General features: G+C 38.1%; 1 protein-coding gene across 4 annotated transcripts in view; it reads left to right on the top strand.

The window, feature by feature from the left end:
* Nucleotides 1-1,932: 1,932 nt before the first annotated feature.
* The window catches only part of SNX13 (sorting nexin 13), a 122,164-nt gene continuing 107,945 nt past the window's right edge, over nt 1,933-16,151 (top strand). For 3 of the 4 annotated variants that reach the window (XR_003905016.1, XM_029929753.1, XM_029929734.1), the window contains exons 1-2: nt 1,933-2,143; nt 8,246-8,287. Coding sequence is in view for 3 of the 4 variants with exons in the window: in XM_029929753.1 (XP_029785613.1) it covers nt 2,132-2,143; nt 8,246-8,287 (54 nt within the window). In the remaining variant the exon portion in view is untranslated. The remainder of the gene's footprint in view (nt 2,144-8,245; nt 8,288-16,151) is intronic. The other variant, XM_029929743.1, reaches the window with a different exon arrangement.

Here is a 16,151-nt window from a genome sequence, read left to right as displayed (position 1 = left end):
AGCAGAAATTAGGTCAGAGAGGTAGATGTGAGGAGAGACTTGGGAGGCTGGCTAGCCTAAGGTTTTTTTAGGTCACAGAAAGGACTCTGGCTGAGAAAACTGGGAGCTAATGATTTTGGCTTTCTCCTCGGTCTACAGATAAACTCTTTAAAAGCGTGACCAGGTCATATTACAGGTTGGTATAAACCTCAAATAATGTCTACACTTACTTTACCACCTTAAGTAAAAATGCATTGCTTCTGCAATGGGAAAGTATGTGCAGAAAGCTAAATACTTAGGCTAGACACCTAAATTACAGTTGTAATTCACCAGTTGGTATCTTAAATATTAATGAGTCTCCTTCTGTTTTCTTATTTACAGGTTGGCATATCTTTTTCCAGCTTCCTTGTTGTCTCTAGTATCTCTTAGTTGCCCTTAATGTCTTAGTCCAGATAGTATTTTCCAATCTTATTTCCTAGTCATCCCTTAATCTGTCAATACTAGAAACACATTTTATTGTGTTGCAGAGGACAGAATTTTGTTGGCCCAGTAATAATGAAATTATGCATCAGATGTGTATCAAAACAAAAACTACTTTGCCTCAACTAGCTGAATTCGGCAAAATGAGGATTTTTTTTTTTTTAATTTCTACCTGACAACCTAGATAAACAGTTTTGTTTCCTTGGTGAGGACACAACAGAATAGAGATAACACAAGTTAGTAATGTCTTGTTTTATATTTTTAGACTATAATAGTAATGTATTAAGCAAATTTCATTTTATAGAATAGTACTGCTGTTAAGGAAAGAAGTCGGGATGGGGAAGGAGATTCAGGAAAAGGGGAATCAACTCCTGGCGTTAGTTTTCCCAAATACTTTTGCACCCCTTGTTAAAAAAAAAAAAAAAAGAGATGGAAGGGTTCTGCATAACAAATCTGAAAATCTTCAATTTCCTTGTGAACTAGTTTCTAACACACAACAGAATACATTTTGACAGCAGGTTCAAGATAAACTACTTCGTTAAAATTCAGGTAGAAGTGCCTGCCTCCAACGCCACATATTGTAACTTATCTACTGGTAGATTCAGTCTCGGGGCTTCTTAGAATGCACACTGAGTGCTAGAGTTCAGTCCCACTTTAACTGGGCACTATTTACAACGACACTTGCTGAAATCTGCTCACACTGATACACACATTGTATCAAGAAACCAGTAGAGCTGTAAAGATGACAGCTAAAAAGCAAAGGTGGCTTTTTTTTTTTTAAGAGGTTTCTTAGAAAAAGCAAAACTAAGCTCTCTCATGATGTAGGTGCTGGCCAATCACTTAATCAGCGACCGTCCTAACTGCTAGGATCGTGGGTAAAGCTGATATGCCTGTATCAATTCTACAACCTGTCGCACAGCCCAAAAGAGGGCTCGCTGACGATTGGTTAAGGACAAAGGAAAGTTTCAGTCAAAGTTCAAGAAGAGAGGGACAGCGTGAGGAGCGCTTTCAGCTCATATTTAACCCTAGACCGTGTTGGGAACCGAACCTCCGCGCGCTCTTCGGTGGCCGCCGTGAAAAGGCAATGCGAGAGGGAAGTCTGTCTACAGGACATCTGCCTCCTAGTTCTCGAGACGCGCGAGGTCCGCGGCGCCATCAGTCGAAGGTTCGGCCTCTGCCGGTCTCGCTCCACCCTAGGGCCGGTCTACGCCGGCGAGCTGCGGAGGACGACCGAACCCGGCGGGCGAGCGCGCCGGGTCCCGGAGTGGCCCCACGCGGGACCCCGTCCCCACACCCGGCAGTCGCAAGTTGCCCTGGGAACGCAGCTTTGGGGGCCTCGCAGCCGTGGCCGAGTGGGCCGCGGAGCGCCCGCCTCCACTGCCCCACGCGCCGGCGCCATGGAGACGGTCACGAGTCGCCGGCGGCTCCTGCGCCCGCCAATGGGAGCGCACGTCGCAGAGAGACGCGGACGTCGCTCTTCCAAGATGGCGGCGCGTCCGTCGCGAGCAGCCGGGCCGGGGGGAAGCCAGCAAAGCCGAGTAAAGCCGCCGCCCGGGAGAGGACTGAAGGAGCTGTTTCGGCCGTTGGCGGCGGCTCGGGCAGTTTTCGCTGCTGCTACGGCTGTTGCCATGCGGCGAGGCTAGGGAGGAGCTCACTTCCCCGGGGTGTAATAATGTTAACAGAGGTAAGCGGCGACGGCGGCCAATGTTTACCTGTGAAATGGGGAAGGGGCCGGCGCCAGCTCTTCCGAGAACATCGTTTCTCCCGACCGCGGTCCCGACCCTCCGTAGCGGGCCCCGGGGCCCGAAGAGCAACGGGGATCCCACAAGTGCCCCCTGAATAGGAGCTGTGCTGACTCAACAGAGTCCCAACACCTCCGGCTGCTGTGCGTCTTCTTTCGTACTTGCCACTTGCCCGTCGCACTGGTCACCCTCCTGCTGTCGCTACCTCCTAACTCATCGCCTCCTTCGTGGTGTCCCCTTACACGCTGCTCTGTGGCAGCGTTGGTTTCTCTGCCTTGGTGCTGCTGTTCCCCTACGGGTTGCCCGAGATCTCCCTTCTCCCGTCCCTGGCCTCCAGGGCCCTCCACCTCCAAGCTCGGTCAGCATCCTGGGTTTGTCCCTCGGCCAGACCGCTTTTGCCCACCCCCTACTTTGACTACTTCGTGAAGTGGACCTTTTTTCTCAAGCTACACTTGGATAGCCCAGCTATATCACCTCCCCCTGTAGCTCCCACCTCTTGTCACCTTTCTAAATCGTAGGAATCAGAAAGTTCCGTTGAGCATCTACACTCTTGATTTGCTTAAAGGCTCCCTTGATAGTCTCTGTGGAACCGTTTTTTTTTTTTTTTTAAACTTGGACCTGAAATGGAAGTAGGGCAACTATGACTAGCCAATCAGTTTCCCTTTTCTAGTGCCTGATGTCCATTGCAAAAAGCAGACTTTTTGAAGAAGTAGAGTTCTTTACTTGTAACACTTTAAGGAGAGGAATTAAATTGGTCTCATCAGCCACTGGACCCCAGTTAACACAGATGTAGTGCTATGTGGTGGTGTGGGCGTCATTGAAGATAAATTGTGCGGTTTGTGGATTTGAGGATCTTAGGAGCTGCTCTCTTGAAGTCCTGTGATGGTTCTGATGTCAGCTGTCAGGGACTAGTTGGGGCATCTTTGTGGGCTGAACTAAGGATAGGAAACAGTTTTAATGGGCAGTATTCCTTCCTCCCTGGGTCAAAAGGAGATAAAAACGTTTGTAGATGAGTGGCTGTTGTGTGAAAATGATGGAAAAGGATTAACTTGCTTTTCCAATTTGATTAACGCTGAGGAGGTTCACACTTGGTATTTGCACTTAATGTACGCACAGAGCCTGGAATGTGATTTATTTGGTAAATATTTTACTGGTTGATTTGAATTAATGAACTATTATTTCTGATAGCTTGTAGTTCACTTTATATTTTTAAATTCCACATTGTTTTTCATCCCGGAGTTTATCTTCTTCCCGGAGATTATGATCTAAGTTTCTGTTGTCATTAGCAGTATTAGGTTAAAAAAAAAAGAAAGGCCTAAGTAGCAGTTCTATTTTTACCTTCACTGTGATATTTTGGTGAGAATAATTAGCCTTCTAACAAGGTTTCAGTGGTGTCTCTAATGTACGATATTTTATGACATCTTTTGATGAAACTTGGCTTAGGTTAGCTTGTTGTAAAGAGTCGTAATGCTCTCACATGAGCTTAGTGTCTGCTAGTAAAATGCTAGTGTCTTGATGAGGAAGGACTGTGCCTTCTCAGTTTCTGTATTGTAAGATGATTGTGTATTTCAGTGAAATATTTTGAACAGTAAGTCATTGATGTTGGTAAGAAGTACCGTAGTGCCGGGGTACCTGGGTGCTCAGTCAGTTGTGGCCAGCTGTGTCAGGTCATTATTTCACGGTTCTTGGATTCCAGCCCAGCGTCGGGCTCTGTGCTGACAGCTCAGAGGCTGGCGTCTGCTTCAGATTCTGTGTGTCTCCTCGCTCTGTGCCCTTCCCCCACTTGTCCTCTATCTCTAGTTCAAAAGTAAATAAACATTAAATTTTTTTTTAAAATAAAGTGTACTGTAGCGCTTTCTGTGTGTACCGGTGCGCAACTTGTAAGTGGCAGAGACAGTGGCAGTTCCTGCTGAGTCCTGTTTACTGCAGGGGTTGCCTCTCCAGAGGAAGGCCCAGATTAAATGGCCCTTGGATTTTATCTTTGGTTTTTAGTACTCATTTTATAGATTAGAAAACGTAAGCCCAGAGACTAGTCCAAGGTCAAACAGTTGTTAGTTGCAGATATGAAACTTGAATCCCATCTCTTGACTCAGTACAGAATTCTATTTAGCTTTCAGTGATTTTCAGCTCTCTTGATAGATTTTATAGTACACTATTTCTTGTCTGAATATTGTCAGTAGGTAAACTGAGAATTATCATTACTTAGGAAAGACTTCTTGCTTTATTTCAGCTTTTTTAAGGCTCAGAAATAGGCTTGTGTTGAAATATCTTAGATATAAAATTGTACTCTATATCGGTTACTAAAACATTCAGAGAGTAGGACTCCATTTTACTGCTTCTCTTAGCTTTAACTCTGATCAGGAGGTATTAGGGGAGGTGATTTAATTCATGCTAGATATCAAAATATATCAGTATGAGCTGTGTCACAGAAGATTTTTTTTGTTCAAGTGTCTACTGTGCTTTAGAAAGTGGTGAGCAGTACTATCTGATTGTTTCTTTTACATCTCACCATTGAGGTAGGAGATACTATCCTCATTAGCCAGGTGAGAAGACAGAGACTGAGTTAAAATAGTTTGCTTAAAATTATATAACTGGTGGTGGAGCCGGGAATCACACCTAGGTCCTCTTATTCCAAATTGTGTGCTGTTTTTGTGGCTCAGTTTGGATGCGTCGTTGATTTTATTTTGTAATTGATAGTCATCAGTATACTCATTTTAGGTTCAGGGTTTTGGGTTTTTGTTTGTTTTGGAACCAAAGTGGGGATGCCAAGTATATAGATACATAATAGTAGTGATTAACATTCATATGAAACTTTTCAGTTTTGCATTTTGTCAAAATAGATCTTTGAAACCTTTTCAGAAATGAGAAACCATTCATGTGCTCAATTGAGAGCCATACTAAGCTACAAGGAAAAATTACTCAATATGTACATTGAACTTTGAAACTTGTGATACAGTAGATTGGTGTGATTTCAAAGTGGGGCCCCAGTAGGTCCTCCTGGCCTCTCCTTTTTTTTTTTTTTTAAAAGAGGCGTTAACATAGTTTCTGATTTAAACCTTTTGACTTCAATTTTGTATTATTTTCATTCTCAATACAATTAAAATATTTAGAGCACTTACTAGACATATCTCTGTGTCTTTTGCATTTTCCAGATAGGGACAACAGGCTGGTGTGTTTTAAATGTTTAGTAAAAATTTTTCCCCTTCTACTGTCTTTGCCCCTGTTAGGGCTTCTTACTCTTAATGTTACTCTTATTTGTCACAGTATACTTGAAAATTATTTCTTTACACTCACTCATCCTCCACCCTTCTCTTTTTAAAAATAAGTGTAAGTTTCCATATATCATAATTAGGGTATGGGATGTTTACTTAAGGATTTGTTAAAATTAATCTGAACTGTCATAGCATTAGACTATAATGAACTATTTGTCAATGAATTTTCGTTAAACACATTTTTAGACTTTTTTTCAAAAGCTATTAAGGTTATTATCCTGAGTATTTATTATTAACAGAGAACGAAAGCTATGGCAGATGTAGGAAAATACGTTGAATTTGAACCAGAGCTGTGGTACACTCGGGATTGTTTTTGTATAACACCCAGTTATGATCAGTCAGCCTGTTGACATTGTCTTGTGCTTCTAAAAATATGGAGTAAAAAGTTGTAGCTGTTTAAACTTAATAGTTTGAGTTGTGCTCAAATGTAAGGCATTAGTAAATGTTAAATAAAAAAGGTTTATGTTTGTGTTAAGTCACTGCCACCCAGATTTATTGATTTTTGTATATTAATACTAAATTGTTGATTTTGTGGTTAACAAATAAGATACAGATGGGAAAAGGTATACTCTGTAGCACTTTTAAAAGTTCCAGGTTAGTAGTTGTTAACGGAATAAAATTTTGTGTTTCAACTACATTTCGAAGATATTTTAACAAAGGAAGTTAATTGCTTTGTTCTTTCAGGATTTTTCATAGCTTTTGATAGGTGATACGTTCTCAAAGAAGGTGGTAGAATTTGCATTATATGGCAATGTTGTGTAACCGTGTGATGGGTAATTTTATTTATCAGTTTGATAGGCCACTGGAGTGCCAGTGCGTGTGTGTGCGCGCGTGAGCGCGTGCGGTACGGTAGGGTGTACCTGGATGAGGATGAGATTAGCATTTAATTCACTGGTCTCTTTAAAGTAGTTTGCGCTTCCATTGTGGATGCTCACTATCTAAACTGTCCAGTCCTTTGAGGGACAGAATAGAACAAGATAGGTGGAGGTAGGAGGAGCCACCCCCCGCCCCTTTACTGTTTGAGCTGAGGCATCACATCTCATTTCATCTTCTGCCCATGGGCTGGGCTTTAAATGACCAGTTCCCTGGGTCTTGGGCCTTTGAACTGATTACCACTAGTTTCCCTGGATCTCCAGCTTGCAAATGGCAGATTGTGGGACTTCTTAGCCCCTGTCATCATGTGAACCAATTCCTTATAACCTCCTTTAAAAGATCTCTATATCTCCTATTGGTTCTGTTTCTTTGGAGAGCTCTGACTTAGCAGATCTTGTATGGGAAATCCTGAGATGTGATAGGTTATACAGCAAGGAAAGGCCTTTGGACTTTCAGGGCTTTTTTAAAGACACATACACACATCTTAACTATCATAAATGTTTAGTAAAAAATTATGACTTGATTTTGTTAAGAGAAATATTCTTTGGTTGGGTTAATCTTTAAACTGCATGAGCAGTTGATTACTGCTTGGGTAAAGGCTACTAATGAGAACAAGAACCATCGCTCCATTGGCATTTAAAGGATGTTAAGAAGTAGGAAAGAGATTTTATAAGGGGAGTGGAAGAACATCACTGTCTAGAATGAGACTGGCTTAAAACTGTACATACAGTATTGTTTAGCATCTTTTGATAAGCCAAATTGAATATTGCCAGTCATTTCTCAAGAATTTTAAAGGAGATAGGGCTCCTGCTTGGCTCAGTCAGTTGTAGAGTGTGTGACTCTTGATCTCCATGTTGTGAGTTTGAGCCCCATGTTGAGTGTAGAGATTACCTAAAAATAAAGAATTCTTTAAAAAAAAGAATTAAAAAAATTTAGTGTTTATTCTTGAGAGAGAGAGAGAGAGAGAGAGAGAGAGTGTGTGTGTGTGTGTGTGTGTGTGTGTGTGTGTGTGTGTAAATGTGAATGTGTGGGGGAGGGGCAGGGAAAGAGAGAGGGAGACATAAAATCTGAAGCAGGCTCCAGGTTGGAAGATGTCAGCACAGAGCTGACATGGGGTTTGAACTTGAACTTATGAACCATGAGATCATGACCTGAGCTAAAGTCAGGCACTTAGCTGCCTGAGCCACCCTGATGCCCCTCCCCCTATTGAAATTTAAAAGGCCTTTGTTTTATTTTTTCCCTTTTGATTCCAGATTTTCAGAGTTTATAAATAAATAACATTCATAATTACTTTCATTATGTTTTATTAATTCAGCACACAGAAGACCTTTGTTCATCACACCTGATCAGTAGCTAGCTAGGTGATAGGATTGCAGGCAAAAGCAAATATACATGACTTTTTAGTTAAGCCCTATAACTTTATATTAAACATTCCTTCCATGTGGTATTTTGAAATTTAGATTTTCATAACTATCTTTGGGGGTCTTAGATAGGGAGATAATCAGTGTATGTGACTCTGTTGTTTGGATGGATTGTTCCAAAGTTTGTTGACAAGTTTTCTATAGACATTGATAAAAAATATTTTCTTAACCAGTCTATGGTATGTTTATGATTAAATGTTACAGTAATTGCTACACATTTATAAAAGTATTTTATTTGAGGAAATACAGAATTAAATTTGGGAGAACTGAGACATAAGTAGAAATGTTTGTACTTTTAAAGATTACAGGTATGGGTTGTATGTCATATGGTCCCTGTAAAATATATTGGGTTTTCATCTCTTTATATAGTAACTACCAGTATATATATAGCCTTTTGGAGATTGTATAGAGTGCTTTATGTATTAATCTGGTTATGTTAAATGTGCTCATGCTTACTTATGTTCTGTTTCATTTCTAGCTATGGAATGAAGAGAAATCTCTTAAAGGGAGAAGAAAAAGGGTATGAGAGGATCTTTGCTTCAGGTGGAATCAAGCCCTGTTAGCTGAATTACAATGGGAAAGGAAGGACCATGAACTTTTGGAAGAGGGAGAAAATAGGTTCTGTCATGGGGAAGAGTGTTCTGTGCTGGTCACTCACTAGCCGTCTGGTGGGGAAACTGACTTTATGGCATTCCCTGAGTGACTTTTTAAATGTGTTTTGAAATTTAGTGGTTTCACAGACTATTAAGTGCGCTCTCTATTGATGTTAATCTAAAATTGGCTTTCTGTTTCTCAGATTTAATTTTGATATTACGGTACTTCATTATTATTTTTTAAAATGTTTATTTATTTTGAGAGAGCGAGAGATAGAGAGAAGGCTTGCGAGTAGGGAAGAAGCAGAGAGAGAGAGGGAGAGAGAATTCCTAGCTGGTTCCAGCTCTGCATGGAGACCTCCGGGGAGCTTGATCACTGTGAGATGATGACTGGAGCCGGGGGACACTTAACTGACTGAGCCACCCAGTTACTGCAGCACTTTAAATATCTGAGATGAGAGGGAACTTTGAATTAAATCAAGTGGACAGCTCTTAAACTATTTTAACCCCTTTAATACTGAGTGAATAAATAGGCTGGACTCACGGTAATGCATCCTCGTGTCTGTCAACAAATTACACCTATCACAGTAGTGAGACAGCATACAAATAACCTTAAGTAATATGAGTCCCAACTTCACTTGTTTATGATGTGACATCGGGGAAGTTGTTTGACATTTTTGAGTCTTAGTTTCCTTCTTTATAAAATTGGATAATAGCAGCAACTTTCTAGCTTTCTAGTTGTGATGATGAGATAAATTGAGAGTGTGGAGGATATAATTCTTTGTAAATCGCCAGTCATTATGTAAATATTAGTGGTTAATACATCAGGTGCTGTGCACTAGTATGAATTCCAGTTCTAGGATCCATGTAGGTTTATAGCTCACTAGCTGCTCAGTGGGTGGATGGATGGTTCTCCTGAGAAAGAGGGTGCCCCTGGACATTGGTGTAGTTAAAGGGGTGTCAAGGGATAGATTAGAAGAAGTGAAAGAAAAAAAATAGACCAAGAACATGTCTTGCAAACTAGTAATGAGGTTAGTTTAGCTTGTAGTTGGTAAACGGATTATGAATTTTTGAAATAGAAATTCTTTTATTTTTTATTTTTATGTTTTTAATGTTTGCTTATTTTTGAAGGAGAGAAAGAGCGTGAGTCAGGGCGGGTCACAGAGAGAGGGAGACACAGAATCTGAAGCAGGCTCCAGGCTCTGAGCTGTCAGCAAAGAGCCCAATGTGAGGCTCGAACTCATGAAGAGCCATGAGATCATGACCTGAGCTGAAGTCGTACACGTAACAAACTGAGCCATCCAGGCACCCCTGAAACAGAAATTGTAAAAAATATTTTGAAAAAGGTTACTTATTCGAGGTTTAGTAGTCATTTGTCCGTATTCTTAAATATTTGTGAGAAAAGAAATATTTTAATCGATCCTAGTCACTTCTTGAAGGAGAAGCTGTTAGGGTAATTTTCATTAAGCTTTGGTTATAAATTGTACTGGAGATTCATTTTTGTGGATTAATTTGTTCATGAAACACAAATTAATGTACTGTATGGTAGGCACATGAGAAGTTCGGGTGCTGAAGTGGTGAGTCAGATCTGAAACCTGCCCTGAGAAAATTCACTATCAGAGCTAAATTGTGCCAGTTGGGCAATCATTCAGCTGAAGCCTTGAAGTCTTTTGTCAAAATAAAACAAGTAACATAATTAAAGGATGGAAATTTAAGAGAAATAAAAGGTTGGAATATGTAATTAAAAGGTAATTACCTGCATTAGCTTTATAACCCCCGATAAAACTACCAGTTTGGATGAGATGACAGCTCTAAAATGAATGTCTCCTTGCAGTTGAAGCGTCAGCCATCTTGCCTGTCTATATTTGCTCCAAGCTAATTCATGATTTAAAAAAAATGAGAATAGAGAAGCCAAAAAAAAAAAAAAAAATCTGTGAATTTGTCATGTTTCTCCTCTCCAAAAAGACTCTAAATCTCCTTAAGAGGTCTGCTATAGTCTACTGAAGGATCCAGCTGAACTCCATTACCAAGTAACACTTGGTCTTTACTTCCATATGTTATATATTCATTTTTTAAAAATCTTTTTTGTTTTTATTCCCCACTAGAATGTAAACTGAAGATGTGGCTCACATTTGTGTTCCCAGTGCCTAGACTAGAGCTTGACACCTAACATCCTCACTAAATATCTGTTAAATGAATGAGTGTTAAGTATTTCCTTCAGTAAGATTAAGGTAAAAGTGAAAAATAAGACAAAAGCTGTCTACCATAAATTTAAGCTGTCACAGTAATTACTCTTCAAGAATTGGTTAATATCAGTGTCTATATTAGACATTTTTTCAGTAGTACATTGTGGTTGAATATTATGTTTGGAATCACAAAACAACAACAAAAACAAAAAAAAAGAAAATGTTGAACACCAGCCTTTTTTGTTAGAATGTAATTCTGTCTTGATTTTTCCAACAGGTAAAAATCTGATTGGATTGATCTTAATTTTGTATGACCAATTACAAATGCAGGAACAACTTAGAATTTTATCTTGTATCTTTTTAAGACTTGATTTTTTTTAAGTTGGCTCCACACCCGGAGTGGAGCTCAAGGCAGGGCTTGAACTCACAACCCTGATGGGATCAAGACCTGAGCTGAGATCAAGAGTTGAACACTTAACCATCAGAATCACCCAGGCACCCCAGTACTTGATTTTTATTATGATTTTATGTGTACTTCTTAAAATTTGTATTTTGAACTAGCTAAACTTAAAGCTTTGTTTCTAATAGTACAATAGTGCTGATTTTTGTGTTTTGTTGTGTGTTTCACAGTTTGTATGACCTCTAATGCTATCTTGAAAGTTTGCAAGTATGAGTAAAAATTTGGGCATGGATTTTAAAATGTTGGAAATTTTGGGGGGGTACATCTTCAAGGAGGGCAGCTGTTATTCTAATCTCTTGACTAAAATTCCTCTCAGTGTCACTATTGGAGAAAGAGCATTAGTAGATCATTTCACCCATCTACAATTCCATTGTAAATTCAGAAAAAATATGTACAGAAAAGTTCCCTGAAGTAATTCTATGTTCAGTTTTAATGATCTTTAAGTTAGTATGAGATACTCATATATGGCAGCTGGAATTATTTACTGTTCTTGGTTTATTGTACTGTTTTCTCCAATTTCCCAAGGAACATTTTTTTTTTTTTTCTGATGCATCTGTGAAACCCCCAAGGTGAATCCTGCTTTTGTTTTTGACCTTAGCTCTGCCTTATTGGAGAGTCCTTATCAGTAACTTCACTTAAACCTGAATTGGTTTTGCTCCTAGAACCCTACGACTACTATTAAGTAGCCTGGCTGTGGTTTGGCATCTGAGAAGAGCATATGATTCTTTGTATTGTGACTTAAAATTTTTTTTAATGTTTATTTTTGAGAGAGAGCGCACGTGTATGCGCCCATGTGCCACAGGCGAGCGAGCGAGGAAAGGTAGAGAGAGAGAGAGAGAGAGAGAGAGGGAGAGAGATACAGAATCTGAAGTACGCTCAAGGCTCTGAGCTGTCCTCTCAGAGCCTAATACGGGGCTTGAACTTGGGAACCATGAGATCATGACCTGAACCAAAGTTGGACATTTAACCAACTGAGCCACCCACGTGCCCCTGTATTGTTGTGAGACAACATGCATGTGTGGAGAATGGCTTTTAGATTCAGCATCAGTTGAGGCTTGGAAATCATAAAACTGATTGAACTTGTATAGTGCTAATGGAAGAGTTAAGTGTGAAATAAAATTTCATCTCATTTTAGTTATTAACATAAATTTTGGAAAGTAATTGGTCTGATGTCTAGATATGATATTATGTGTTACTTAGTGTTTCTTTAAGTCATAATATTGTACTTTAGATTTGTTCTTGATTTCTCTTCCCAAGTTTATTTGAGATGGCATATTTTTCTCAGGGTATTTAATCAGACTGCAGCTATTAATATAATCAGCTATTTTTACATCTGAAGTTAATTATTAATATCTCATGCATTTTCTTGAGTAGTACCTAAGTGCTTAACACTTTAAACCATTGGAATAGTCTAAGTCTGGTAAAAGTGGGCAGAATAAGAGGAAATGGGCTAAAGGGATGGTGGAGGCAGCTTGAAAGGTGTAACATAGCAAAGAGAAAAAGAAACCGAAATAATATATTTTACAGAGAGGGTGTGTTGACTACCTAAAAATTTTAGAAAGATCCATTATGCTTAAGAGTATTTTGTAATTTATTAAAAGTATGTTTTATGAACCAAAAAGCTCTGTAAGTTAATGTCTAATAACACGGAATATTCAGTCAAGTCATAGACACTAATGCAAAATTTATAAGGCTACTGAAGTTAGTGTGGTTATCTTTGTACTGGGTTGCAGTGATAATCTTTTTTTTCCCCCATATCTCTGTATCTTTATACACGCACATATACATATCTTCTGATCACAAATTGAATATTCCAAAGTTTTGAACTGTGTATGTGGATGGTAAGAATGATGGCTGGGGTCATATTTGGATTTGAATCAAAGTTTTGTCACGTTAAAGCATTTTGGCTTTGAAAAGTTATTAATCTTTTTACCCTTAGTTTTCTCATCTGTGTAACTATAAGTTAATGGTACTTACGCCACAGGGTTGTTAGAAGTATTAAGTGAAATAACACATGTTAAGTACTGTGAACAATGTTTCCCACAGTAACATTCAGTAAATAATAGGTTTTATTATTAGTTCTTCAGATGTAAATAACAAGTAGACAACTTAGGGTTTAGTGTTTGAAGTTGTTTTCTGTGTTCTTTGTATCATTGAGGTTTTAAATAACAAATCCTCTTTGACCTAGATAATCTAATTCTTCCCATTCTGTCTCTGTTTTTAATAACTTTCTAATTTATGTATTATATTAAGAGCTAGATTAAGACTGAATTTCAGGAGGAAATTGAGAGGTGCTACCTGTACTTTATGAATTGGTCATAACTAGAATGTTGACTAACTAATATAGGTCTTCTGGCCACTAAGGCTTTTTACTGTAGATTAAGTGAAAAGGAAAAGTAGTACAAGTTCATATTAAGCTTTAAAAATGCCAGTGTTGTATAGTTTTCTATCATCGGAAGAAGTCCTCTGGTTCTTGTCAGTTGGATAAAGTTTAATGTAAAGTAGCTTTGAATTTATGTAAGCTCTTCTGTTAGATTGTTCCTTTTACAGTAGGGATAGATAGGTGAGGAATGTAAGAATCCTTTGTTTAAAATATAAATATATATGCATACATATATCCACACACACACACACACATATACATACACATATACATATATATATAATTGGCTTGATTTGTATCAGTAATATTGTGCAGTGGGTTAAGAAAAGGATTGAGGGCTACATTATTACAAATAAAATTTGTACTTAGAATTCTAAATATGGATACGAAGTATATAAATAATTTCAGTCTTTACACAACAGCTGCCGATTTACATTCATACAATAATATAATAAACTGTTATACTTAAGAAGGAGCTGTTCATGTTAGAAAATATTTTACTTATGCCATCACAGCCCTTTTGGGTGAATCTAGATGTCTTTATCTTCCTTTACATACTTAGGTTTGCTTTCTTATTACTGATACTTCTTGGATGTATTGATTATTTTCTGTTGCCTTTTTTATTATTTTGCGTCTGTAAGCTTGCAGCTTGCTCTCTTAGGGCTTTTCTCCCAACCTGTACCCTTTCCTCCCTCTGACAAATAAACAGGCCATGATAAAGAATTTAACCTTGCCTTATTTTTTTTTTTTAATATTTTTTTAATTTTGAGGGAGAGTGACAGAGCAGGAGTTGGGGAGGAGCAGAGAGAGACACACAGAATCAGAAGCAGACTCCAGCCTCTGAGCTGTCAGCACAGAGCCTCATGCAGGCCTGGAACCCACAAATTCTGAGATCATGAACTGAGCCGAAGTTGGTAGCTTAACTGACTGAGCCACCCAGGCGCCCCTAACTTTGCTTTTTAACTTACACAACACTTATGGATATAAAAATATTTTCCATTGTTAATTTAAGAGGTGAACAAATAAAACAGTTTATATATACTTAATACATTGTATTAGAATTTCTTTTTATGGTTGTATGCCTCTTGTCTGAATTTATTTTGATTAAAAAGACTCATAATCTCTGAGTTAATGAACACTGTTTTTATTCTTATTGTGATTTAAGAGGATTTTGTAGTACTTTCAGGGTCATTGTTTTGATATTAAATCGTTACTATATAGCCTTCAGAAATGTAAAGGAAATTTATGTGAATCTTTCCCAACTCTAGAACATACCCTGAAAGTTATCTGAATTCTAATAGCTGCATCAGATCTAAATGACCATAGATTCTTAAAGAGTACCAAGGGCTTTAAGATGGTAATGTCAGTTTCGTTACTTCAGGTATTTCTAATAAATTGAATTTTTAAAACTCAGTAAATCACTTTTATTTGGCTATTCAGATACTGGGTATAGAATTTTTCCCATCCCCTCCTCACTTCCTTTTTAAAAAGTCCACTTGAGAGTCAATGTAAAATAATGGTATAGAGTATGGTTGAATTTTAAACCAAGCTCAGTTCATGGTCCAGTTCTGTGATCTGTTTCCTCCTTTGTAGAATAGAGTTAGTAATATAACTTCTCTCAGAGTTGTTGTGAGAATTAAATATATATAAAGTGGTTGGCAAAGGTCTTAGCCAATGCTAAGCACTTAGTAAATGATGCCTCCTATTGGTTTTTTTTTTAGAGGATTCTCTTTTTCATAAAGAAGCAAAGGGAAGTAAAGGTAGATGATTGGTGATAGTTCATTGCTAAACTGGGCATTGAAGATCTAGCTCTCTCTGCTGTGATAGACTTGTGTTGTTTTGATTTTCCCTTGGATGATATGGGGAAAAGCAGAAGTTGAGTTGTGAATATTGAAACTTTTATTCTTTTATTGTTATACTCCTATATAACTGAGGGAGAAGAGAGACCATTTATGAATTCGGTCTGTTTGGTTATTGCACCCATGAACTGCTGTGGTAAAAGTTTTGTGTACTTCAGAACACTTTTGTAAATGGAAGTCTTCTGGTGTATTTAATTAAATTTGTTCTTTATAATTCAGGTTTTTTTTAAAGGTACTTATTAGTATGAATTGCCATGTAACTAAGCTTATTTTTCAGTATCAGTTAATGATAGAGAATGTCCTTGATGTTTGAGCATCTTTATGTAGCCCAAAGAAGGTAAGTAGGCAGTAGACCAATTGTTTGGTTAGAAATGACAAGTGTAATACTTTATTATATCAGAACAGTACATTTTAGTTTAGTGTCAGGATCTAAAGAAAACAAGGTATTTATGGAATAGAAAAAAAATGGTGAGAAACCTGGACATTCAAGATTTTAATTTTTTTATGTCGTTTTCTTGCCGTGAAAAATATAATGGAATAATGCCTTCTTTCCCATTAAAACAGTTCCGTGGTTGTTTCAAGAAAGTAATTAATGAAAATACTCTCCATTATTCAGAAAGAGAATTTTAAAAATAACCTACTAATAGAAATTTATAAGTTACATAAAGCAAAAAATAACGTAATTTAAATCAGTTTTTTTTAATGCAATTTTTCAAACATACAGAAACCTTGGAAACATACTGCCGTTAGCACCCATGTACCTACTAAGTACCTGGATTTGTTAACGTTTTTTATCATATTTGCTTTATTTCTGACTGTGAATTTTTAAAATTTATTTATTGTGAGAGAGAATCCCAAGCAGGCTCTGTGCTGTCAGTGTGGGAGTCTGAAAGTGGGAGGAGG

Source organism: Suricata suricatta, chromosome 2 (genome assembly GCF_006229205.1).
Source record: "Suricata suricatta isolate VVHF042 chromosome 2, meerkat_22Aug2017_6uvM2_HiC, whole genome shotgun sequence".
In the NCBI taxonomy this organism is placed as follows: Eukaryota; Metazoa; Chordata; class Mammalia; order Carnivora; family Herpestidae; genus Suricata; species Suricata suricatta.
This window is presented reverse-complemented; position numbering and strand designations above follow the sequence as displayed.